Genomic DNA, 22,938 nt, shown 5'->3' on the forward strand with positions numbered 1-22,938 from the left:
ACCCGTCTTCCTTTTCCTATCGAAGGAAGTGGAGAATAGGAAAGAGGTTCTAAAAGAAATGTGGTATTTCAGAGAGAAGAAACACAAACAATGGAGGAATAAAACAAGCAATAGAGCCGTTTCATAGGCATATCCATACTACTACTGCTATTACTACTACTACTGCTCGTATTACTACTACTACTACCACCGAAAGTACAAGAAGAAGAACGACAACAACAACAACAACAAATGCAGCATTCGGCTTCTTCTTACGTCCCGCCGATGTCGTTGAATCTTTTGGTGGTGGCAGAGGTCGCAAAACCCGACAAGCGCTGTTGAATCGGTGTCTGCAGAATACTGGGTTGTGGTCAAGCAATTCAAGATGTCTATCGAGATCGAATCTGCGGAGTAAGTGGTGCAATGTCTACGGTTGTAAGAGGCCGTAGGAGGAGCTGACCCTTCTACCTACCTACCTACCTAGCCTAGTAGTAGGGTAAAACATCAAAGCAGGCACACGCAGGCCAGCTACCATCAGTGCAAGCCACCCTCCGAAAAAGTACATTATAACGCGTCCTGACACCCGAGATGGGCATCAGTCGCGACTTGTTGTTGGTGAGAAACGGAGCTAAAGACCTCTACTCTCCTTTCGAAGTAAGTATTTTCCCCAAAGTTAGAAATTAAGGCCAAACCAAATTTTAAGATTTAAACAGATTTAAACAGAGGGTACTGAAAATGGCGCCCACGGCAGTGGAAATCTCACCAAAACGCGTTCAACATTTTTACTTACAACTCGAGGTATTTAGAAGATTGACGCCATCTCGATGTTTACGGAGTAGCTTGTGTCAATAAACTAACCATTTCCTGTGATAAATCCGCACACCACTTGTACCCACAGACGCTGGAGCACTTTTATCACAACAATCGAAACACGATTTCTCATCAACAACAAGCCAGGCGTAAACAGCTGTTGGGGTAGAAGATGACGAGAAGCGTTGCTCTTGGCTAATTTTTAAATAAGTAGTAAAACATCAATATTTTACATATTTATGAATGATTAATTTTGAAAATATTCGTTATTGAAAAAGTAACTCGACTCTGACTCAAATTTAAGTAATTATTTTTCTGAATTAGAACGTTCTTTCAAGTTCTGTATTATGACGTCACGACATCTTGACTTTCGTACCTATTGTAAATAATTGCTATACTCAACTGTCATTGCAGAACAGTTTACCAGTTATTCGTGCAGATTGTTATCAGCTATACATGTAATTGTTATAATCGTAATGCGCATATATATCTTTATTATTTACTTTTTGGATATATGAAGATGTTTTACTGCTGGATTATCGCCGTAGTGTGACGCAATCGTTTTCGGTCCATGGGCCTCTGTCTGTTTTCGCACCATAAGAAATTATGGGGCCGAATTTGCAATGACCAGAAAGTCGTTAAAAGAGGAAAGTTAGCATTGAGGGGCATATGTTTTGACTGAGAAAAATACAAATTTATTCAATAGCTAGCTTGTAAAAAATACTTGGTTATAAAAACTTGATTGACAACTAAGCAGCATGTCTACTATGGGTTTCAGAGACAGTGCAAGCACGTTTTTGGGCAATACCTATTTCTGTAACGAACACACTTAACAGAACGAGATTTTGCTATAGTGCATTACACCCAGTGCCGTAATTTATAAGGGTATCGTGAATCACTAATCGTAAAGAATAACGACACTTGTCCTTGTACCAAGAGACAAAAACTCCATTATGCAGAAATGGATACGAACACGCGTATAAAGCTCCACCTACCCTCTCCCCAACCCCCCCCCCCTCCACCGCCATCCCTTTTCTTCTTCGTTCCTCCGCCTTCCTTTCTCTCTCTCTCTCTCTCTCTCTCTGTTGCCATTCGGTATGTGTTGACCCTCCAAACTGGGTATAAGACTACACACAAAACGTTGAAATTGGTGAAATTAGGCTATGTATTGGAAGTATATATACATAAATATTAAAGCAATTTTATCATTATTGCATTACTATCTTCTTCTTCCCAGCTTTTTCCCATTTTTATATGGGGTCGCCATTACTATGACAACTAGAATTCATGGAAACAGTTTATAACCTGTTAAGCGTCACCCACGTAATAATACGTTTACCGCGATCTACTCGGTAGCGCCTTCAACGGGATATTACGTTCAAGACTTTAACTGTGCTTGTCAAGCCGTCAGCCCCGTAATAATACGTTTTACTCGTATAGAAAGTGTAGGAACATCATTTGGTAACATCTCAGCACATGGGAAACTTATTTCCAGCCTGGCAACTCTTTCCTGGTGGTCGCTTATGCTAGAACTGCCTGTCCCTGTTGGTTTTCTTTCAATACGCTTCGGGCGTTTATCGAGACAAATTGGATTTCGCGTCTTTCACAATGAATGTCCCAAAGAGGAGGCATATTTCTTTAGGTGAGATCAATCAAATACTAGATGAGGAGTGTGATATTGATAACCTATTTGATGATGAGAGCTCTAGTTCTGAATCCTCCAGTGATGATACAAACTTTTCTTCCAATTGCGGGAGTGAAGATGACTTTTCTTTGCCGAGTGACTGGACTCCGAGAGAGAGAGAGAGAGAGAGAGAGAGAGAGAAGAGAGAGAGAGAGAGAGAGAGAGAGAATTTCCTACAGTTAATTACAGTATGAATAACAAGCATAAAAATCAATATTAACTTTGAAAAACTAATCATCAGTGCTATGATCGCTGATTACAAAAAAGCGTGACGGTACGTTAGCAGCGAGCTCATCATGGGGCGGACGCTTAACAGGATAATGGAACGGCGTATGTGTGAAGCCTCCACTAATGTGGCAACGATGATTTTGCCATTCTTAGCATGCAAACATTAAAGCATGCAAACATTAAAGGTTACATTTATTTCTGGCATACGATTATTTAAGAAATTCAAAATACTAATAAAGACTGAAATCAATGAAAAGTGCTAGCAAAAACAAAAAAGCAAAAAAAAAAAAAACGTAGTCGTTCCTCTATGCACTTTTCCGTATTCGTTCCTCTATGGTTTTCGGCAGCCAGATGTACGAAAACGTTAGAAACATTTGATTTTATCTACGTTAGAAATATCTGTAATTTTTCGGGGTAATTTGGTTGCAAAAGGGATATATACATGAATTAAATCAAAATTTTTAAATAACAATGTAAATTTAAACTAAATAACGAGTAAAGTAAACAGTTTAGGGAATAAAACTTTGCAGTTTCGTCGTCTGTCGTCGTCTGCTATTTGTAATTGTGTTTATGGCGCGCGCGCTTAGAAACCAGGAACAGCAACGGGTTTAAAGTGCAATGTGGAGTGAACTGAGACCAAAATGTGTATAATAACAATCAAATAAGCACTGTGGAGTTTCAGTTGTGATGGCAGTAAGGATAAAAACCGCCGATTACAAGGTAAGAATGAATTCAGTTCCAACCATAACCCCGGGAATAACAAGTTTCATACTTTCACTAATATAGGCAACAAAATGTTGTTTTATTGTGCTGATTACAACTGCAATCTTGAGTAAGATCAATAAACGATTACATACATACGCTAACATTGTTCAAATGAGTGCTGGGAAGGCTGGGAAAGATGGTGTCCGTCACTGATGAGAACCGTCCATGAAAAACGTAGCCGCCATATTGGATTTCAAAACTGCCTTGAAAACATATTTTACGAAGAGCTCACATGCTTATTTTAGTTCGTATGGGGCTTTCATATATCACAATATGTTGACGAAACTTCAGTCTTTTAAATGGTATGCTTAGAGTTGCAATTGTATTCATGTTTCACCAATTAAATATCGAGTGAATAAGACCCGTCTACCGTGATGAGGGTTGGCCTGTACTGATGTTTCCCCCTACCTAGCTATGGCCGCGAACTTAAAAAAGGGGGAAAAAAAAGGGGTTCTTGGGACTTTCTACCTATGTTTCATCTTCTTCTCTGTGGGGGTAGGGCCGTCAGTGCACCTCTCGCGGTGGACTGTAGGCGTGATATCACTTTAAGTTCTTCGTGGCATGCCTTTTACTCTAGGGTCAAGTATTCCGAATACCTGTACCATAGCGCGACCACCTTCCCGAACGTCGGAAGTGATTAAGGCCTTCATTTGTGGTTTAGTGTAAAAAGCCAACTTTGCGAGGAAATTAGAGGACGCCTTTCTGGGAACGCGGCCACTTCTAAAGGCGCTTGAGTTATGCCATTAGGGTAAAAAACCGCATGGTACAGGGGTGGACCATGTACGATCAATGTGTACAACCCCCAAAAAAGTACATTATAACGCGTCCTGACATCGGAGATGGGCATCAGACACGACTTGTTGTTGGTGAGAAACAGAGCTAAAGACCTCTACTCCGGTGTCAGGACGCGTTATAATGTACTTTTCTTGGGGTTGTACACATTGATCGTACATGGTCCACCCCTGTACCATGCGGTTTTTTACCCTATTTCGTAATTTAGGAGGAAATGCTCACTCCTTCGAGAGAAGTGTAGAGGTCTCGGTGCGCTGCCTGGCCCATGGCCACAACGCTTGACTGATGCTCATGGCAGCGCATTCAAGTACTTTTGGAAAGGTGGCCAGGTAGATTAACTATATAACTCAGAATGGGCTAATTGTGCAAATGTTTTTGGCGGTTGGTCCTCAAGACCTAGATTTCATAATCAATCAATCTAAGCTATTCACATTGCCTGGGGGGTGCGGGAGAGGGGATCAGGGGGAGCAAGTTTGCGTGGTTACAGCGGAATGTCACACGATAGGTTAGTTGGTAAAATTTTTGGGGTGAATGCAGAGTAAGCAGGGTTACTGTAGACATAGCGGAGATTTCAGGGGAATTAGAATCTAACCAGAATTACCTTTCCCTAACCTATCTAGGGAGCTTCACCTCTCCTGGACCCCCAAGTAAGGAATGACCCCTTACTCTGCATTCTACCGAAGTTTTACTTTAAACCATTATCACATTTTGGACTTGAAAATATCAGTTTCCTGTTTTAAGAAGTGCTTTGAATGTTTCTGACGGTCATGTTTTTTACTCTATAGTTCATGTGATGTTAATGTTGTCACTACTTAGAGGAGAGCATTTCCAGTACCAATCCTATTGGAATGACTAGTAAAACATAACAAATTTACAGCAGGCTGACGTGTGTAACTCTTTTGCACTTTTACCCCAATAGATAGCTCTACATATTTGTCTTTGATAATGTTTGCAGTATTTTTTTATGGGAAATTAAGATTGGTATATCAGATTTACAGGTTAGCTAGTTCTTTGTTGGACGAATGGGTTGCATGGTTGCCTACCGATTCGGTACTTGTTAGTTTGATATTCCGCTTTTCCAGCATGGAATGAGAGGAATTTATTTCTGGTGATTAGAAATTAATTTCTCTGTAGAATGTGGTTCCGATCCCACAATAAGCCTTAGGTCCCATTGCTAGGTAACCATTTGGTTCCTAGCCACATAAAAATATCTAACCCTTTGGGCCAGCCTAGGAGAGCTGTTAACCAGCTCAGTGATCTGGTTAAACTTAGATATACTTAACTTTTTACAGGTTAGCTGATTTAGAACTTTCTTGTTAGTTCATCTGTGTCTTTGGCGAGAAGGTAGGCTACCTCTGCGAGGTCATTTGGATCTCTTTGGCACAAAGAAAGCATGTCTAAGGATACAGTACCAGATTAATGACAATATTAGATTTAATTTCTTTCATTTATGCATGGCCTATTTTTATTTTTAACATGTTCAATATATTGCTTCTTCATTGAAATGCATTTTACTGTAGTATCTGTGTTCTTTCATGTTTTTTGCAGCCTTTGTGTATTATGTTAGCAGAGTTGATTTATTACAGTTTAACACCCATATCTCTCAGAAATAATGTTTATTGGAAGTGCGAATGGACTTGGGACAATAGGGATATAACTTAGGGACAATTTGTATTGGATTGCAATATGTAAGTTCTCACTCTAGCAGATTTCATAACTTTAGGAGTTGTATTTGGTCTCCTAAGAAGCCTAATGAAGCCAAATCTGACTGGCGATGACTGAGTGAAAATGAAATGCTGGAAATATCTGTTGGACTTTGAATGCCATTTTCATCTCAAATACTTTTAACTTTTCAGTGTCATCCGTCTCATCCAGCAATACCTGAAAGAAAATAACTTGGGACGAACGCTGCGAGCGTTGCAGGAGGAAACGTCCATAACCTTGAACACAGTGGATTCAGTTGAGAGTTTCATGGCAGATATCAATCAAGGACATTGGGACACAGTACTCAAGGCCATTCAGACACTCAAGCTTCCTGATAAGAAACTCATTGATTTGTATGAACAGGTGAGTCATTGGTACTCAAAGGCTTTTCCAATACCTTCCAGCAGTTTGACATTTCTAATTGTTATATCACAAGTTCTCATCGTGTTTTTGTTAAACTTTGGGACTCATTTTGACAGCATTTTGTGCCAAACTTCTGTTATTGATTTCCTGGTTCAGATTTTCAATATTTTTTTCATGTGAGGTAAGTCTGTAATGCAAGCCTGGGACTGCCTTGAGGGTACAAACTCACTTGTTAACAAACATTCAGAGATACAAACACACAAGATTGCAAATGAAAATAGTGTTCAGAGCACTCCCCTTTTGCCACTCATAATTTCAAACTTTGTTCTGTGTGCCTATTCTATAAAATACAGTACTGTAAGTACAGTGGATTGTGTTTTAGGATGAAAATACAAACAGTAGTACTGTACTGTATTGACTTCATATCATACTTTACTTAAATAGGCAAGAAGAGTACAGTAAACAGCTTTCAAACAATTCAACATACAAATGGCCATGCAGAACATGATTCTTGTGTAAGGAGAGTGGTTTCTGTAATGGTGTCTTCATTTGGAGTGCAGGGAGAAATTGGTCAAGGGACAAGAGGGGATGTGCATTGCCATTACCAGTACTCTGAGAATGTGCATTGATTTTTTGTGTATATCGTTCTCTTTTCCCTTGTTTTGGAAATTTAATTTTTAGAAGGTTGCATGGTAAAGTAACCCCTTCCCTCTCAGTGTTTTTGCAAAAATACATAAAAAAGCCAGGAGGTTTTTATATTTATTTTTTAATTTGATATAAAATAATAAAATGTAAGGCATAATTTTTGTTGAAAAATTATTAAAACTGAGGAAGATATTAAACTTTGTAAGATGTGATGTTTATATTCCCAAGTTAACTCGTGTGAGTCATAGAGAATTGTGACTGTATTTTTAAATTATGCAGTGTTATAAAGAACCACTTGGGATGTTAGAAAGGTTAATAGAAACAATGTTTGCAAGGTGAAAAGAAGAAAATAGGATATAAATTCATGTGACATTCAAAATCTAGTATTTTTCCCATGCTTTGGAGGTTTTGAACTTCGAGAGAATTTCACTGTTCGCAGCAGTAGCATCTGGCATTGGAAGTTCATGAAGTAAACAAGGCACACTGCCATCTTTTGGCAAAAATGCATGCTAAGTCCTTCCTATGGTGAGAGGGAATATAGGAAATGGTTATTCATCAAAGAATAAGTTAAATTGGGGAGAGAGAGAGAGTAGGAGTATTTTTTTTAATATGAACGAGTATTCTCACAATTGTAAGGTGAATGCATGGTAATTAGACACGAAAATACTCAGGATAATCAGAGAAGGGATTAATGAACGTCCTGGTTTGCTCCTTGTCTCTGCTGTTATTGAGTACTAATTCAGGTTCCTTGTAGCTTCTTTGTATTTGCCATTTGGAGTTTAGCAATTATTTCATGTAGAATTACATCCCATGTCAGTGGAGTGAACTTCAGGGCGTTTCAATCTGGTTGTCTCTCCTTAGGTTGTGCTTGAGCTGATTGAACTGCGAGAGCTTGGCGCAGCAAAATCGGTGTTGAGGAATACAGATCCGCTTATCATGCTCAAGCAGACAGTTCCTGAAAGGTATGTGTAAAGTACTTTATATAAAAGCATAATGTAGTCCTAAGTGAATTTTGCTAAGTTTTGCTAATTAGGAAATCTGGGACGTAGTGATGTGATGCTGCCTTCAGCTTTAGCGTCTTACTGTCGCAAACTGTCACTTGCACCTATGTTGATTTCCGGCTGTGAAGTTACCACTATTTCTGGGTTGTGACTGGCTTGATTGCATCAGGTCCCAATATAAAATCTTTTGATTATGTTTCTTGTAAATGTTGTTATATATAGTGTATTTGTAAAAGATATACACTTCTCAAGTTATTTATCAAGTTATATTAGTGTAGATATTGTCTTAACTTAGGAATCACTCATGAAATATATTCCTTTCTTTAAGTTTGATTATTATGATACAGATGTAAAGAGTATTTTGCTTGCATGTAAATGTTAACATGAACTTCAGTTACTGAAAAAATTGTAGGAAAGCATTTGCAGTAATGTGATTGGATATTTAATTTGGGGAATTGATTGTAGGAAGTACTTGGTCAGGTGGGAGCAAGTCCTGTAGCATTGGGTGAGTGCAGTTTAATGTATACTTTAGGCAGAGTTCTCACATTTTTCTCTCAGTGGCTTCCAGTTCTCAGATAGTTCCTCAGTCCCATCGCCATTTCTTGCCGCAAAAATTTCCTTTCCCTGGATGCAGAGCTTTTGGTACTTACAAGTCTTCCAGTCTGTGACATTGAGTAGCATTGATCAGTACTTAGGTGGTTGATCGCTAGTGAATTCCAGGAAGGAAAACAGTTGCGACTCTTCTGTTTCTTAATATTAGTTCTAGTCAGTACATGAATGAGCACAGTAACACCAGTGAATACTGTCTGCTGTTAACAAGTAAGCTCCGTGGACCATTGCTTAACCCTTAAGGGATGAGCTAAATACACAGTCCCTGGTTTTACAGCACTTGTCCAGCGACAATGATAACTTGGTATTTGGCACCAATGCAGTGGGCCCTCTGGATTCGTAGACTCACGCATTCACAGGTTACTCTCTGGAACATATCCCCCCATTATTCGCGGGAAATTCGCCTATTTGCGGTATTTTTTATGAGAAATATCCACAAATTCCTGTTTTTTTTTCAATTTCATCATAAAATCAACTTTTTTGTGAAAAAGCTTTAAAAAAAACCAGGTATGAAAATTTTTAGTGTTTTTCTTGAGTACAGAATAGGCCATTTTAAACATTTTTATAGGGGTTCCAATTAGTCGTGGGTTCTAACTGGTATGAGTCCACCGCGAATACGGGGGACCACTGTATTTGTTCTCTATTTGTCGGTGCCGATAACCCGATAACCAGAGATTGACATTGTTATCGCAGACTTTCGGTTACCATCACGCCGTTGGGAACAGAACCTCTGCCAATAACCGGGGACTGCCTGTATATATGAAGCACACCCCCAGGCTGGGCAAACTTTAAGGTTGGGCAGTTTAAGAAAAAGGCACATCAATAGAAAGAGGAAGATATGCAAATGTGCATGGTGTAAGAAAAACAAATTCCAAAAACTTTTCTGTACTGTCTACAGGAAGTTGAAAGTGATTATTTACAACCCTGTGTGTGGCTTCTTTTACAAGAAACTCGTAAAAATATGCTAAGTTTACCTAGCTATACATACATGTTTTTTTTTTTCTTATAATTTCTTTTACTTTATTTTGTAAATTTACTATTACAACTCACACAATATCATAACAGATGTGAACTAAAATCAACAACAAATTCTGGGTATATTTATTGTAAAACATTTATGAGATTTATTGAATGGGGAGATGCAGTAACTTTTTGTGAGGTATACTTGTTTTTTCTAATATTTGTTAGCAATTTTCTGCATAATTACAATTATAGCTGACATACTATCATGAAAGATAAAAGCTAAAACCACTAGCAATCCCTGGGTACGTATATTTATGAGCAAATACATAAAAAGACGTCAAAGGATAGAGAGTGTTAATACATTCACCCATCAAGTCTCAAGGTACACTGATCCCCCTCTGTCCTGTGCTGAGCTGCTATGGTTACCATAAGTCATTAATGGACCATTGAAGTGAAATGAACATCTTTCCCACTAAATTCATCCAAATCGTATTGCGTGTAACATTATTACTCATATGAGGTAGCCCATCCATCGCTCAAAACCTGTTACAGATCATCAGAAGAGCATGCCTGTCCATTAAGGGTTAATTGTTAAGTTTGTCTGCCATTCATAATACAAAAGTAATTTAATTAATGGTGTGATTAGTTTTTGTTAGTTCAATTTATGTAAAAAAAAATTTTGATTGATTTTATAGATGTTTATTAACAACCTGTAGAAGTATGGGGAAATTGTGAGCTGTGATGAATCAACAGTGTGAATGTTCTTTCAGGTATGTTCATCTAGAAAATCTAATTGCACGCTCCTACTTCGATCCCCGAGAGGCCTACCCTGAAGGTGTAACCAAAGAAAGGAGAAGAGCTGCTATAGCTGCTGCTTTGGCTGGTGAGGTGTCAGTGGTCCCGCCTTCACGTCTCTTAGCCCTCTTAGGACAGGCACTGAAATGGCAGCAGCATCAGGGATTGCTTCCCCCAGGTAAGTACTATTTTTAGTTACACTCCGTTGCATTGGCTTGAATTCCTACATTTAATCTCAGGTACGGAAAACACGCAGGAAGGACCTGAAAATTTGCCAGAAAATAGAACAAATGTAATAGTTGCTTGTCTTTGCAGTTTGAGAATTTTGATTTCTGTTTTTCACTTCAGGAACACAGATTGATTTGTTCCGAGGTAAGGCAGCTATGCGAGAACAAGAGGATGAAAAGGTACCAACACAGCTGTCACGATTCATCCGTTTCCCACAGAAGGCTCACGTTGAGAGTGCACATTTCAGTCCCGATGGCCAATATCTTGTTACTGGGAGTCTTGACGGTATTATTGAAGTGTGGAATTTCACAACGGGTAAGGATGAAGAGTCCTCCATTCGTGAACTATGAGCACCTTGACATATATTTGATTTCTGCATGGTAGGAATTCAATTTAACTTAAATTCTTTGCTCTATGAATTCTTTACACTTAACTATTGTGATAGTATTTTGTAGAGATTTTTAGATTCCTAAAGTTTTTATTTTATAGAACTCTGTGTAGTGGGCTAGTGCCATCTGTAGACATTACTTGAAGTTATTTGCAGTGTCCCTTTAGCCCCAAACTGCAACCCCCTTCGTTCCTTGTACTGGACCTCCATTCATATTTTCTTTCTTCCATCTTACTTTCCACCCTCTCTTAGCTTTTGATTCTCAGTGCAACTGCTTTGAGGTTTTCCTCTGTTATGCCTTTCAAACATTTTTACTCTCAATTTCTGTCTCAGCTCTGAATGACCTCATAGGTCCCAGTGCTTGGCCTTTGGCCTAAGTCTATGGTATTCAGTTATTTTATAGAACTTTCTAAACTCACGGGGCTTAAAGTTATCTTGACTTTCTACATGTTATAAACATGCTTGATATTGAAGTCTGATACCAAGTACTAGTAGCTTCCTAGAAACCTCAGACCCAATAAAGATCTGTAGAAATGCCCAAACCGCAAACATTTTTGCACTCATCGCCATCACAAGAAAGTAATAAAAAAACACTTCAAAATTCACTGAGAGAGTAGAAGTGCTGTTGACCATTGTGGCTAAGCCCTTTTAATTACATGAAAAATTATATGAAAGTACAGGCAGTCCCTGGCTTACAACGGGGGTTCCGTTCTTGAGACATGTTGTAAGCCGGAAAATCGTCAAAAATCTTAAGAAAACCTTACTTTTAATGCTTTGAGTGTATTAAAAACTATGTAAACTGCATTTTTATGACATTTTTCATAAAAAAAAATCCTGCAAATACTAATTATTTTGCATTTTTGGAGTCATATTTCTTCCGCCAGATTAGCATCATAAGTGCCGTAACCCTGGAACGTGTCGTAAACCTGGAAATAATTTCCGATGAATATAATTGAAAAGAGTCATAACCTCGGTACGCCATAAGCCGGAGACTTCCTGTGTTAGGCTTAGCCACAAAGGCTCTTCAGTAGTGTACTTCCTGTAATCCTTTTTTAGACATAAACATGACTTTGAACTCCAGAGACAGTTGAAATGTGACTCTTTTGTGTTGGTAATGAATTTTAAAGATGCATTGTCGATAAGTTATCTTGGAAATACTGTACAAACACTGTTTGTATCACTCATTGCAAATTGAAATTATATGTCAAATGTAAGATAATGTGGAGGCCCAAAAAGCTAAAGCGTGTGTCTGAGTGAATTTTACTCCCTGCAGGTAAGATTCGTAAAGATCTGAAGTACCAGGAGAAGGACTCCTACATGATGATGGAGGCTGCTGTTTTAAGCTTGGCGTTTAGCAGAGATTCGGAGATGCTTTCAACTGGCTCCCAAAACGGACAAGTCAAGGTAACTGCTTTGTTTTGTAGTAGTGTTTATAGTAGCCATTCAGCCTCCAAGAGTATTGGTTTCTGGCTTTTATTTCTCTCTGTTCCTTTTGGTCTCGTCTCAACGATTTTTACAACTTCATTTCTGTGCATCTGAGTCTAGAAATGAGATGCAGTGGTCTGGTTAAACTACTTTGTAATGATAAGAGTCCTTAACCAATTAAGGAAGGACAGTTTGTTGTGGGATCGTAAATACCCCTTTAACTTCAAGACTAAAGGGATATTATGAGTCATGTACAAATATATAAGAAAGGCCACAGCTAATTTTTGTTTTTGTACTTCCAGCTTTCTATTTTTATTTGGCCAGTCAAGCCATTAAGGGACTATATATGTATTATTGTTGACCAATAGGAAATACTTTTTAGTCTTATTTTTATTACATTATTTTTTTAAATAATCCAAAGTTCATGAAAATTATTCAGGCTTATTCAAGTATATCAACAAGTTTTCCAAAATTCAACTGTAAAGTAATGTATGGTTCTTGGATAGGTAATTTTTGCTGGTGTTTTACTTGTCATTTTGACCATATTATTTTATGTTATTTTTTCTTTTTTAACAACCCACAATAAAGAATAAGTATCCTGTATAATGACGCTAGAATGAATATCATAGCATAAATAGTAACTTCACAAATATCAGACAAAATAAAACATTGAAAATTGCACTTCCAGCTCTTGGATAATAGGACTTGCAAAGCCATAGTTCACAAAGGTAATCAGAATTTCCTTAATTTATTGTATTAACTGTTTTTTGTATGAAATTTGCCTGAAAGAGCAGCAGATTTATGTATTTTAAGACAGAAATGTAACTTCCATAACTTCTTTCAAATTAACACCATATTCTTTGGAAGCTTGGATCTCAAGTCAGTGGCTCCTATGGTCATGTTTCATAGGGACCTTATCTTCTGAATATATAATAATAGTAATAATATGTAATAATAATAATAACAATAATGGAAATTAAACTATACTGTATATTACTGATATTATGACTTTGATCTCATTGCAACCAACTGTTGATTGCACCAGACCATTCATGATTATCATCATTATTGACTTTTGCATCAGGTTTTCTGTTTACAGAGTTAGACATGTAAGGAGATCTCTTATCTCTCTCTTTTCCACCTGTAGGGGAGTAGTGCTGTCAGTGGACCTCATGTGGTGCACTGTAAGGCATTACTTAAGGTTCTTTGCAGCATGCCTTTGACCCCAAGCTGCAACCACTTCCATTCCTTTTACTGTACCTCCTTTCATATCATCTTTCTTCATCTTACTTTCCACCCTCTCCTAACCCTTGATTCATAGTGCAACTGCAAAGTTTTCCTTCTGTTACACCTTTCAAACCTTTTATTGAATTTCCAATTCCAGCACTGAATAACCTCATAGGTCCCAGTGCTTGGCCTTTGGCCTAACTTTTATATATAACTTCAACTCTCTCTTCCATCTTGTGGAATTTTTGCCGGGAGTCCCATCTGTTCCTTGTCTCCTTCTACACCTTTTCTTCTTGCATTCTGGGACTTTCCTATTGAATTTCATCTTGCTGTAATCATATAAGTTACTTTTCTAATCGCTCTTAACCATGTCTGATCACATGTCCACACTGTCCAACTCTGTGAGATTTTGAACCATTTGTAAATTTTATATATTGTAGGTCTGGAGAGTGAACACCGGTCAGTGCCTGCGGAAGGTGGAGAGGGCCCATTCTGAAGGAGTTACATCTCTTGCCTTTAATAAAGACAACAGTCAAGTTATGTCAACTTCATTTGATAATACTATCAGGTAAAGGAAGTCGTGAGTGTTAATAGTAGTTTTTTTATGATATTGGTACAATACTTTGAATGGCAGGGATTTTATTGTTTCTTGTTAGCCGTATCTTAGCCGTCTCCCATAACCAAGTTTTTCTTTTAAATTACTGGAAAACAGAATATTTCCCACAGTTTTCTTTACAAAGCACACTGTAAGCAATAACAGATTCTTTTCAGCATCCCTCCAGTCCCCAGACGTGCCTCTTGTCTGTTCCAGTTGCAACTGATCTGTTATGACTAGCATATGTTGTAGTTCAACACCCACACTAAGTATAGCGTTTTGCTCTTGAGTGGTTTTTTATTCTTTTCTGTTTTCCAGTGGAATTTTAGAGATAAGTATAGTAACATTTTTGTAGTATTAAATGAAGAAAAAGAAGGAAAACGCTATACGTAGTGTGGGTGTTGGACTACAACATATGCCACTCATTACTAGTTCGAAAAACAATCATTGTAGCATAGGGTATAGTAAAAACTATTTAAAGGCTTAGATGTTATTAAAAATCCATTAATCATTAATAGCTTTTAATTGTGTAGAATACAAGTAGGTTCATGAAGCAATGTATTCCCAAGAATAGCCAGCTCCTTAGGACATAAAGTGACACCTTTGACTTTGTTTTGTGCAAATGTAGCGAAAGTGGATGTAGCAATTCTCTTCAGGACTAGCTTTTTCTACTCTAATTTGTGATATGCCATTGACATGATTTTTTCATCTTGAGTGCCTTTTTCATTGTGTTACCTTTCCACAACTGAAGCACTGTTGTGATATAACAGTGGGGATGCTCCTTTTTCTAATCTTTCTGATTTTATTGTGTAATTTCAGTTTTGGAATAGTTTTTGGCATTATATGTACAATTCCTGTTTTCATTCAGTTTTGGTTTTCATGTTTATGTAATTCTAGTGTGCTGTTTTGCTTGCTGAATGTGATAGGATGTTAATGGGACTTCTGCCCTTGCGTTGCCCTTATTGGGATTATTGTATACCACTGTATCCTGTGTCTATGTATTCAACTGCCCTGGTTTTTTCCTCCACTTCAGATGCCTATTCACTTTGGTGTCCATTAGTGTAAAGTTCATTAACATTAATAAAACAGAATTGTAGCCACCGACATGTGGACTTGAACAACAGGTAAAAAATAGTATGTGGTGAAAATAACCACCATCCTACAGGGTGCTTACCAAATTTCATCACAATCGAAGGAAAAAAAAAGAGAAGGAAATTATATCAGATAGCATGATACCTCACAAGTGATTCGTGCTTCCGTTCTAATATTTTTAATATTGATCATGTACACTATATGAAAGTCAGAATGGTCTCTTTGGTAGGTAATGAATAGTCTTACTTTTATGCTCAATTCAAGAAATTTTACGAAGTAATCTTGTTTTAGATGAATTTTAGGATTAATATTTAAGGCACCCATATAAGTACTTTTCTTGGTATAGTTATATAAATTAAGCATCCTTTTTATTGATAAGATTTTTCTAATTCAATGATTGGCTGCTGCATTTGATTTTCATAATGATTTGTGTTTCTTTTCTCCCTTCAGAATTCATGGCCTGAAGTCTGGGAAAACCCTGAAAGAGTTTAGAGGCCATTCGTCGTTCGTCAATCAAGCAACCTTCACTCAGGATGGACACAACATTATAAGGTGAGCAATGACTTAATGAGAAGTTGTTTTGCTTTTCTTTAGTCATTATTCTATATGACAGTTGTGGGTCAAGTTTTCTTTTTCTAACCTTGATGAGTTACAACTTATAGAATGTCTTGCGTGTTGTATGATGGGCCTCATTAAAAATGGTTTACATTTGACCTTTTTGTCCCTAGATGCATTGTTTTCCAGCTTTCCTTTCTTACTGGGCCTGTGTCTCCACTTCAGGTAATTTTGTTTTATGTGATTGCCATTATTTTTAAAAGTAGGTTAACTAAATGAAACAGCCACATTTCTAGGTTTTGGTCTTTGCGTGCCACCTCAGTGGCCGCGAGTTTGATTCTTGGGTATTCCATTGAGGTGTGAGATATGTGTATTTGTGATGATAGAAGTTCACTCTCGACGTGGTTCGGAAGTCACGTAAAGCCGTTGGTCCCGTTGCTGAACAACCACTGGTTCCATGCAATGTAAAAACACCATACAAACACAAACATAAGGCAATGTTGAAAATTGGAGCAAGACAAATTGAAGAAGTCTGACAATTAGCGAGGAAGAGAGAATTTGTGGGCTTCAGGGACACAGCAGAGAATTTTTAATTTCGTATAAAGTGTTCTGCAAGGAACAGTGTAGACGATAACCCTGTACAGGGCCATTCTGAGGTAATACATACCTGTTGACTGTGGATGCTTGCTGTACATGGCACACTGCAGGGCTGTGCTTAAGGGATATATTTCTCCTTTACTCTTGATTGCAAAAAGCTAACAAATACTCAACATATGTGATGGGGAAGGTCAGGTTCTGTTGAAGCCTTAACCTACAACCTACAACGTAGTCATAAATCTAAGTCTTTGTGCTCTATGGTTTCCTTGACAGCTCCGATTTTCTTGTTTGAGTGGCACTTAATGTTAAATAGTTTAATTTGATCAATTTAAACCTTCGTAGTTATCTGATATGAAAGGTTCAGGTTTGTATGCCTTGAAAAAAATTCAAATTACTTTTTAAAATTTGGTGTTTTTGTACTCTTTATCTTCTTTCTATAAAGCTTTAGTAGTAGTACTTTCTTTTTTTCTTTGTCTTTTCTCTCTGCTAATTTATGTGTAATGAATCTGAGGGAGTGCCTTTTTACGTAGAACGTGCTGAAATTTAATGTGCATTATTTGCCTTCATTGCTTTGCAGTGCATCATCCGATGGAACAGTAAAAGTGTGGTCTGTGAAAACGACAGAATGTATAGCAACATTCAAGTCTCTGGCAGGTGTTACTTCTGTTGATCTTCCAGTTTATTCTGTTCACATTCTCCCGAAGAATCCTGACCACATAGTCGTCTGTAATCGTTCAAACACCGTGACAATCATGAACATGCAGGTAAGTTCTATTTATGCAGGTTTTGCTAAAGCGAGGTTCTAGTGAATTTATTTTTATATTAACTGCAGAGACTTACGCGGAGTTCACCTAGATTTCAGCAGTTTTGGGGAGCCGTTTGTTTTTGTTACTGTGACTCACTTATAATATGATAGAAATCATCTGATCCAAGTCAAGTAGAACTCAGCTTGAAGTGTACTGAAAAAAATTGTGGAAACAATCTGTTTTGGTTTTAATAGTTGCACTGCTGTGACAGGTTTTTAGCTCTTGCTGATACTCATCTTAGTACTATTCCCGTTATATTTTGGCCTCTATCTTTGATATTTTTTGTTGTGGAAAGATGGCGGCCACTACTATTTTTCACAGAAAAAGAAGAATAAGAATATGAGCAACAACTTCCCACAAAGTGTAGAATTATGATGAATTATGGCCAACTATTAGTACCAGGTTAAATCAAAACACCTTGCATAAAATTTTTTCAAGGGTTAGTCGGACATTTACCTAACATAGCTGTTATGTGTTGGATGCAAGTGATTTCTGATATTTGCTCTTCTCTAGACTTATTGCAATTACTAGAAGACTAGATGATATAACAGTTGACTCTGTGGGCAGATTTATTTATTTAATAATGATATGTAGTTATATTAATTGTAATAATAGAGAATGAATAATAATGGACTGGTTGAATTTTCATCGGTCACTTGAATGCCAGGTGGAATGGAATGGATTTGAATATAAAATTTAGGTCAAAGGCCAAGCACTGCGGTCAGTGAGGCCATTCAGCAGCGAAAGGGAAATGTAAATAAAAAGGTGTTAAGATGTAATAGTAGGAAAACCCCAAAGCAGTTGCACTATGAAACAATTGTCAGGAGAGGGTTGAGGAAAGCAAGATGGAAGAAAGAGAATATGAATGGAATTAGAGTACAAGGAATGAAAGGGGTTGCACCCATGGGCCAAAGAGATGCTTCTAAGAGCCTTAAGTAATGCCTTCAGTGCACTGCATTAGGTGCACCAATGACACTCTCCCTGAGCAGGGGCAGCATCAGATATTCTAGCTGTAAAGCTCATATCTGAAGACATTGGAACCACCTTGGTTTTAGTGATTGGGGAGGTTATGGGGTTTCTGCTGGAGTATCCCCCATTGGTGTGACTGATGTAATTGCTTGCAGAGGTGGTTATTCATTGTCTACTTATTTGTCTTCTTCCTTAACCTTTTTCAACATTTGGGCATTGTGTAATGTGAAAGATTTTCATGCAGCAGGCTCGTGATCCTTTGACGTGATCCAGGAGAACATCTGTTCATTGTTAAAAATAATAATGACAAAGATTAGAAAAGATATACAGCATATACATATGTAAGTGCATTTTTCCTTTTGGTAATAATTTTTTTTTTTTTCTTTAACCTTCAGGGACAAACGGTACGTTCACTGTCTTCAGGTAAACGTGAAGGTGGTGACTTTGTGGCTTGTGTTGTGTCCCCGCGTGGAGAATGGATCTTCTGTGTTGGTGAAGATCACGTGCTCTATTGCTTCTCTACGTCAACAGGAAAACTGGAGAGAACTCTCAACGTGAGTATTGGCCGTTGTTTTAAAGTTATCCTGTTAAAAGCAGTACCTACTGTAGTAGATTCACATCAACCGTGCATTTGATATCTAGTCCGGTCCCTTACGACGCCCCTGGTTGGCTGTTGATGAGCCAATCACAGGGCTGGAAACTCTCCTCAGTCTCTTGAGAGAGTTCACATAGGCAGGATGTATGTTCCACCTCTCATGAGGGATATGTCTTTCAAAGGTATTTCTCGGGAGAGGTGGAACATACATCCTGCTTATGTGAACTCTCTCTCAAGAGAGTTTCCAGGGAATGGCCTAGAAATCAAATGCACTGTTGATGTGAATCTACTATAGTATTAAGTATGTGATTTTACATCCACTTGTATGCAAAGGAAGCTGCACTGAGTGATTAACGTATATTTCGGCGTATAAGTCGACCCTTTAGCCCCAAAAAATCATGCCAAAATTAGGGGATCGACTTATCTAATGGTAACAAAAAATGAATCTTTATTATTTTGGCATATTGGTACAAGAATCCAGGCTTTACAGTTGGCTAATAACAATGACAGCCTTGTTGAGGTAACTATGTATGTAAATACCAGCATTAAAAACATCTCACACTGTAATATGACAATTATTATACATTAGAACATCCATTACCTTAAATAAAATGAAAAAAATCAAAGTAACTTGAAGAAACCCCAATCGCAGAATAAGTGTAAACATTGCGTAGTCATTTGTAGTACCGTAGTTGAGAAGGATGCATTCACTCTGACAGTTTTCTATTTACTAGGGTATTGTTCAAAAACATTTATGGTATGACATCTTTATTTATCACATAAAATAAAATTAAAAAAATTTTATTTAATGGTAAATATGTATTTAAAATTCTTCAAAATTACTTGATTCATTGTCACTCGAATTAAACAATTCATCAAACATTAACTTGAGTGGCAGTTCGTACATACATATATATATACGTAGGCTGTTATGCAGCGTTAGTTAGCGCTTTGTTTGTTTACATTACACTCAAGTAACGTATCTTCGTTTCGTCATTTCTAATCATATTTGCAGGTATTCATCTTTTATATGTTACACAGATTTGTTAATATATCGAGTATATTACCTGTATTTCATATGGTAAGTAGAGCAACATATGTACCGTAATAACATTCAGGTTATCTTATATGATACGTTTTACCCTGCTGCTTATATTGAGCGTCTGGTTGGCCTCACATATTATAGGTCGACTAATATACCCGATATTAGTTAAAATTATAAAAATTTACTCAGAATAGGGGGGTCGACTTATCTTCCGGTCGACTTATACGCCGAAATATACGGTATGTAGTAACAGAAAGTTTCCTAGCAAATTGGCAAATATTTATGTACATATACTGCATATTAGTGTGGAGATTTATGCATCGTTTTGATTAATAATAAAAAAAATTATTTGAAGGAGTAGACCCCAAGAATGGCAGCATTAGTTGAATTAATTTTATACAAGGATTTTCAGGTCCCACTACTCTCCTCCTCTTCAAGGCTGAGATCTGCTAAAAGCTAGCCAGCCAATGTGCATAATCTGAATAAGGGAAAGATAGTTCTGAATTCTGTCACTTTTTATTCATAGACATGTGTGCCTTGTTTAGGATCTGCCAGCGGTCATAAGAATAACAAGTAAAAAATATGCCGAAGTTTGTTTGGCGCAATCAAGTTTTCTGTACATCATATAATCAAGGTCACCGAAAATAGATCTATCTTTCAGTGGTCTCATTATAATGCTGTATGAGCTGAGGCCAATAAAACTTTAACCCTCGCAGTCTGGGCTACTATATGCTAATGCATGCACCCATGACTGGGCTAAATTTAAGGAGGGCCAGTTCAAAAGAAAAACTAAAAAAAAAACTCGTGAGTGGAAAGAGGAAGATATGCATATGCTGTATGTTTCCTAAATACTATACAAACCTGATGCAGAAAGCGAAGAAACACATCTGCACGATGTCCAAAAGCAAATTGGAATGACTACATCTGAGCAAGCAGGGCTTCCACTTGCTGGCTGGTATTTAACTACCTGACCACCTTGTTCGAAAGTTAATGGCTTAGAGTAGGTCAATTTTTATCTGGTCATAGATTAAAGTTGCATTTAAATCAATTGGACCAAAAGATGCTTAGGACAACTTTGAAGGGCTTCTAAAGCACCATTAGAATCCCCAAAAGTTACAGATTTCTGTTGAATAAAAATTGGAATACATATATGTATAGTGGATCCCCCGTATTCGCGGACTCACACATTCGCTGATTTCTCTGGAACATTTTCCTGCATTATTCGCAGATGATTCGCCTATTCATGGTATTTTTCCTATGAGCAATATCCAGAAATTCCTGGGTTTTTTTTATAAAATTCATCATAAAATGCACTTTTTGTGATAAAACTATTAAAAAAAGTATAAAAATTAAAACTATTAAAAAAACCAAGTATTAACATTTTTAGTGGGTTTTTCTTGAGTTTTAACTAACAAAATAGTCTGTTTTAAGAATTTTTATTATAAGGGTTCCAACTATTCGCGGATTCCAACTATTCGTGGATTCTAGCTATTCACAGGGGGATCTGGTATGCATCCCCCACGAATACGTGGGGGGACCACTGTATAACATAGGCCAGATGCCAAGCACTGGGACCTATGAGGTCATTCAGCACAGGAAGGGAAATGAAAAGTAAAAAGGTTTGAAATATGTAATAGGAAGAAAACCTCACAGTTGCATTATGGCAATGTTGTTAGGAGAGGGTGGAGAGTCAGATTGAAGAAAAAGAATATGATTGGAGATACAGTAAAAGGAATAAAAGGGGTTGCAGCCAAGGGATGTGAGGTGCACTGTCCCCTGTGCTATGAAAGATGTTTAGGACAACCTTGAAGAGCTTTTGAAGCACTGTTAGAATCCTTGTAAGTTACAGATTTCTGTGGTCTTGCTTTTTAGTCATTTGAATGAAGATCACAAAGGAATTTAGCGGACTGAAAAGTTACACTGTTATTTTGATATCTTTTACAGGTTCATGAGCAGCCAGTGATTGGAATGTGCCACCATCCTCACCAAAACCTTCTCGCAACTTTCAGTGAAGATTGTCTCCTTAAACTTTGGAAACCTTAGGTGTCTACGCATCTGTGGTTGGCTGCCTTTTTTAAACACTGGATGGCCGTTTTGGTACTTGACATTTGTATCAGAAGTTTGTGGGGTGTGGTTGAATCTTGATATTTTCATTAAGAACTGCAGAAGGACCGTTCATCAATTTTATAAGTGGGCGAGTGGGAATGTTAAGTGATGGTGCAAAATAACTTTCACTTCACATTCATTTCAGTCAAATTATTTTTAAAAACGTTCCAAAAATGTTCATTCAAATATCTTAAAAGTTTTAAATGGTGTCCAGTCAATTCTCAGTTGACCAATATGTAAAGTGAACAAGCAGTTACTATTATCACTTTGGAATTTCTGTCAGCAGATCATTTATAAAAAGCACCTTAGTTTGCCCTGCAAAATCAGTCATTTTCAGACCTCGTTGGTGGGGCTCGTCCAAAGTTGTTGTTTTTAAACTGGAACAAGACAAGGTTATAAATGTTGGATAATGTGTTGTGGGAAGATTTGAAGCTTGGCCCTGAAAGGTTGTTGTAAAAAAGCTTTAGTACAGAAGTGTTGCATTACTGTATCTAAGGAAGTAAATACTACATTCAAGTGCTATAGTCATGGCCCAGGTTTTAGATTTTGATATAGGTGTCATATACATACTACTCTGTCTTGAGCATTTGAGTACTGTATATAGGTTACCACCTAGAATCATTCCTTTGTTTTAGAACAGAGGTTTGATAGGAATATTGTAGTTTACGTACATTTAAACTCCAACAAAAATATGTTCGCTGGTATTTAAATTTTTTTGATATAAATTCTCATTTGTATGTTTTATTTTGTGAATTTATTTTATTAATTGTATTGACAAGCACAATAATGATATAGGGTCAGACAATTGGCTGACTACCGTATTTGCATTTTGGGTTCTATTGTGACCAGTTGTTGAACAGAAGCAACCTCAACTGTTTAACCATAGACCACGAAAGTCGAGCTTGCGTTTGTTGATGAGTAAAATCATAATAAAAGAATTAATAATCTAATAATAGAATGCATTTTACATAA

The 22,938-nt window shown here is 37.4% G+C and overlaps 1 protein-coding gene across 1 annotated transcript; it reads left to right on the forward strand.

Moving 5' to 3' along the window:
- Positions 1 to 205: 205 nt before the first annotated feature.
- LOC135199334 (WD40 repeat-containing protein SMU1-like) lies at positions 206 to 22,924 on the forward strand. Its single transcript, XM_064227272.1, has 11 exons — positions 206 to 390; positions 6,115 to 6,325; positions 7,832 to 7,932; positions 10,314 to 10,516; positions 10,687 to 10,881; positions 12,228 to 12,358; positions 14,047 to 14,174; positions 15,744 to 15,845; positions 17,023 to 17,209; positions 18,616 to 18,774; positions 21,805 to 22,924. Exons 1-11 carry the CDS (start codon positions 365 to 367, stop codon positions 21,901 to 21,903), a joined length of 1,542 nt encoding a protein of 513 aa, XP_064083342.1. The 5' UTR covers positions 206 to 364; the 3' UTR covers positions 21,904 to 22,924.
- Positions 22,925 to 22,938: the final 14 nt, after the last annotated feature.

The sequence above is a fragment of the Macrobrachium nipponense genome, chromosome 25, assembly GCF_015104395.2.
Source record: "Macrobrachium nipponense isolate FS-2020 chromosome 25, ASM1510439v2, whole genome shotgun sequence".
NCBI classification, from domain to species: domain Eukaryota; kingdom Metazoa; phylum Arthropoda; class Malacostraca; order Decapoda; family Palaemonidae; genus Macrobrachium; species Macrobrachium nipponense.

Excerpts from the sequence above, each read along its gene's own strand:
- LOC135199334 (XM_064227272.1), top strand. The coding sequence starts at position 365 with ATGTCTATCGAGATCGAATCTGCGGA. Across the intron at positions 7,933-10,313 it reads AAGCAGACAGTTCCTGAAAG|GTATGTTCATCTAGAAAATC; the intron begins GTATGTGTAAAG and ends ATGTTCTTTCAG. Across the intron at positions 10,517-10,686 it reads TCAGGGATTGCTTCCCCCAG|GAACACAGATTGATTTGTTC; the intron begins GTAAGTACTATT and ends TTTTCACTTCAG.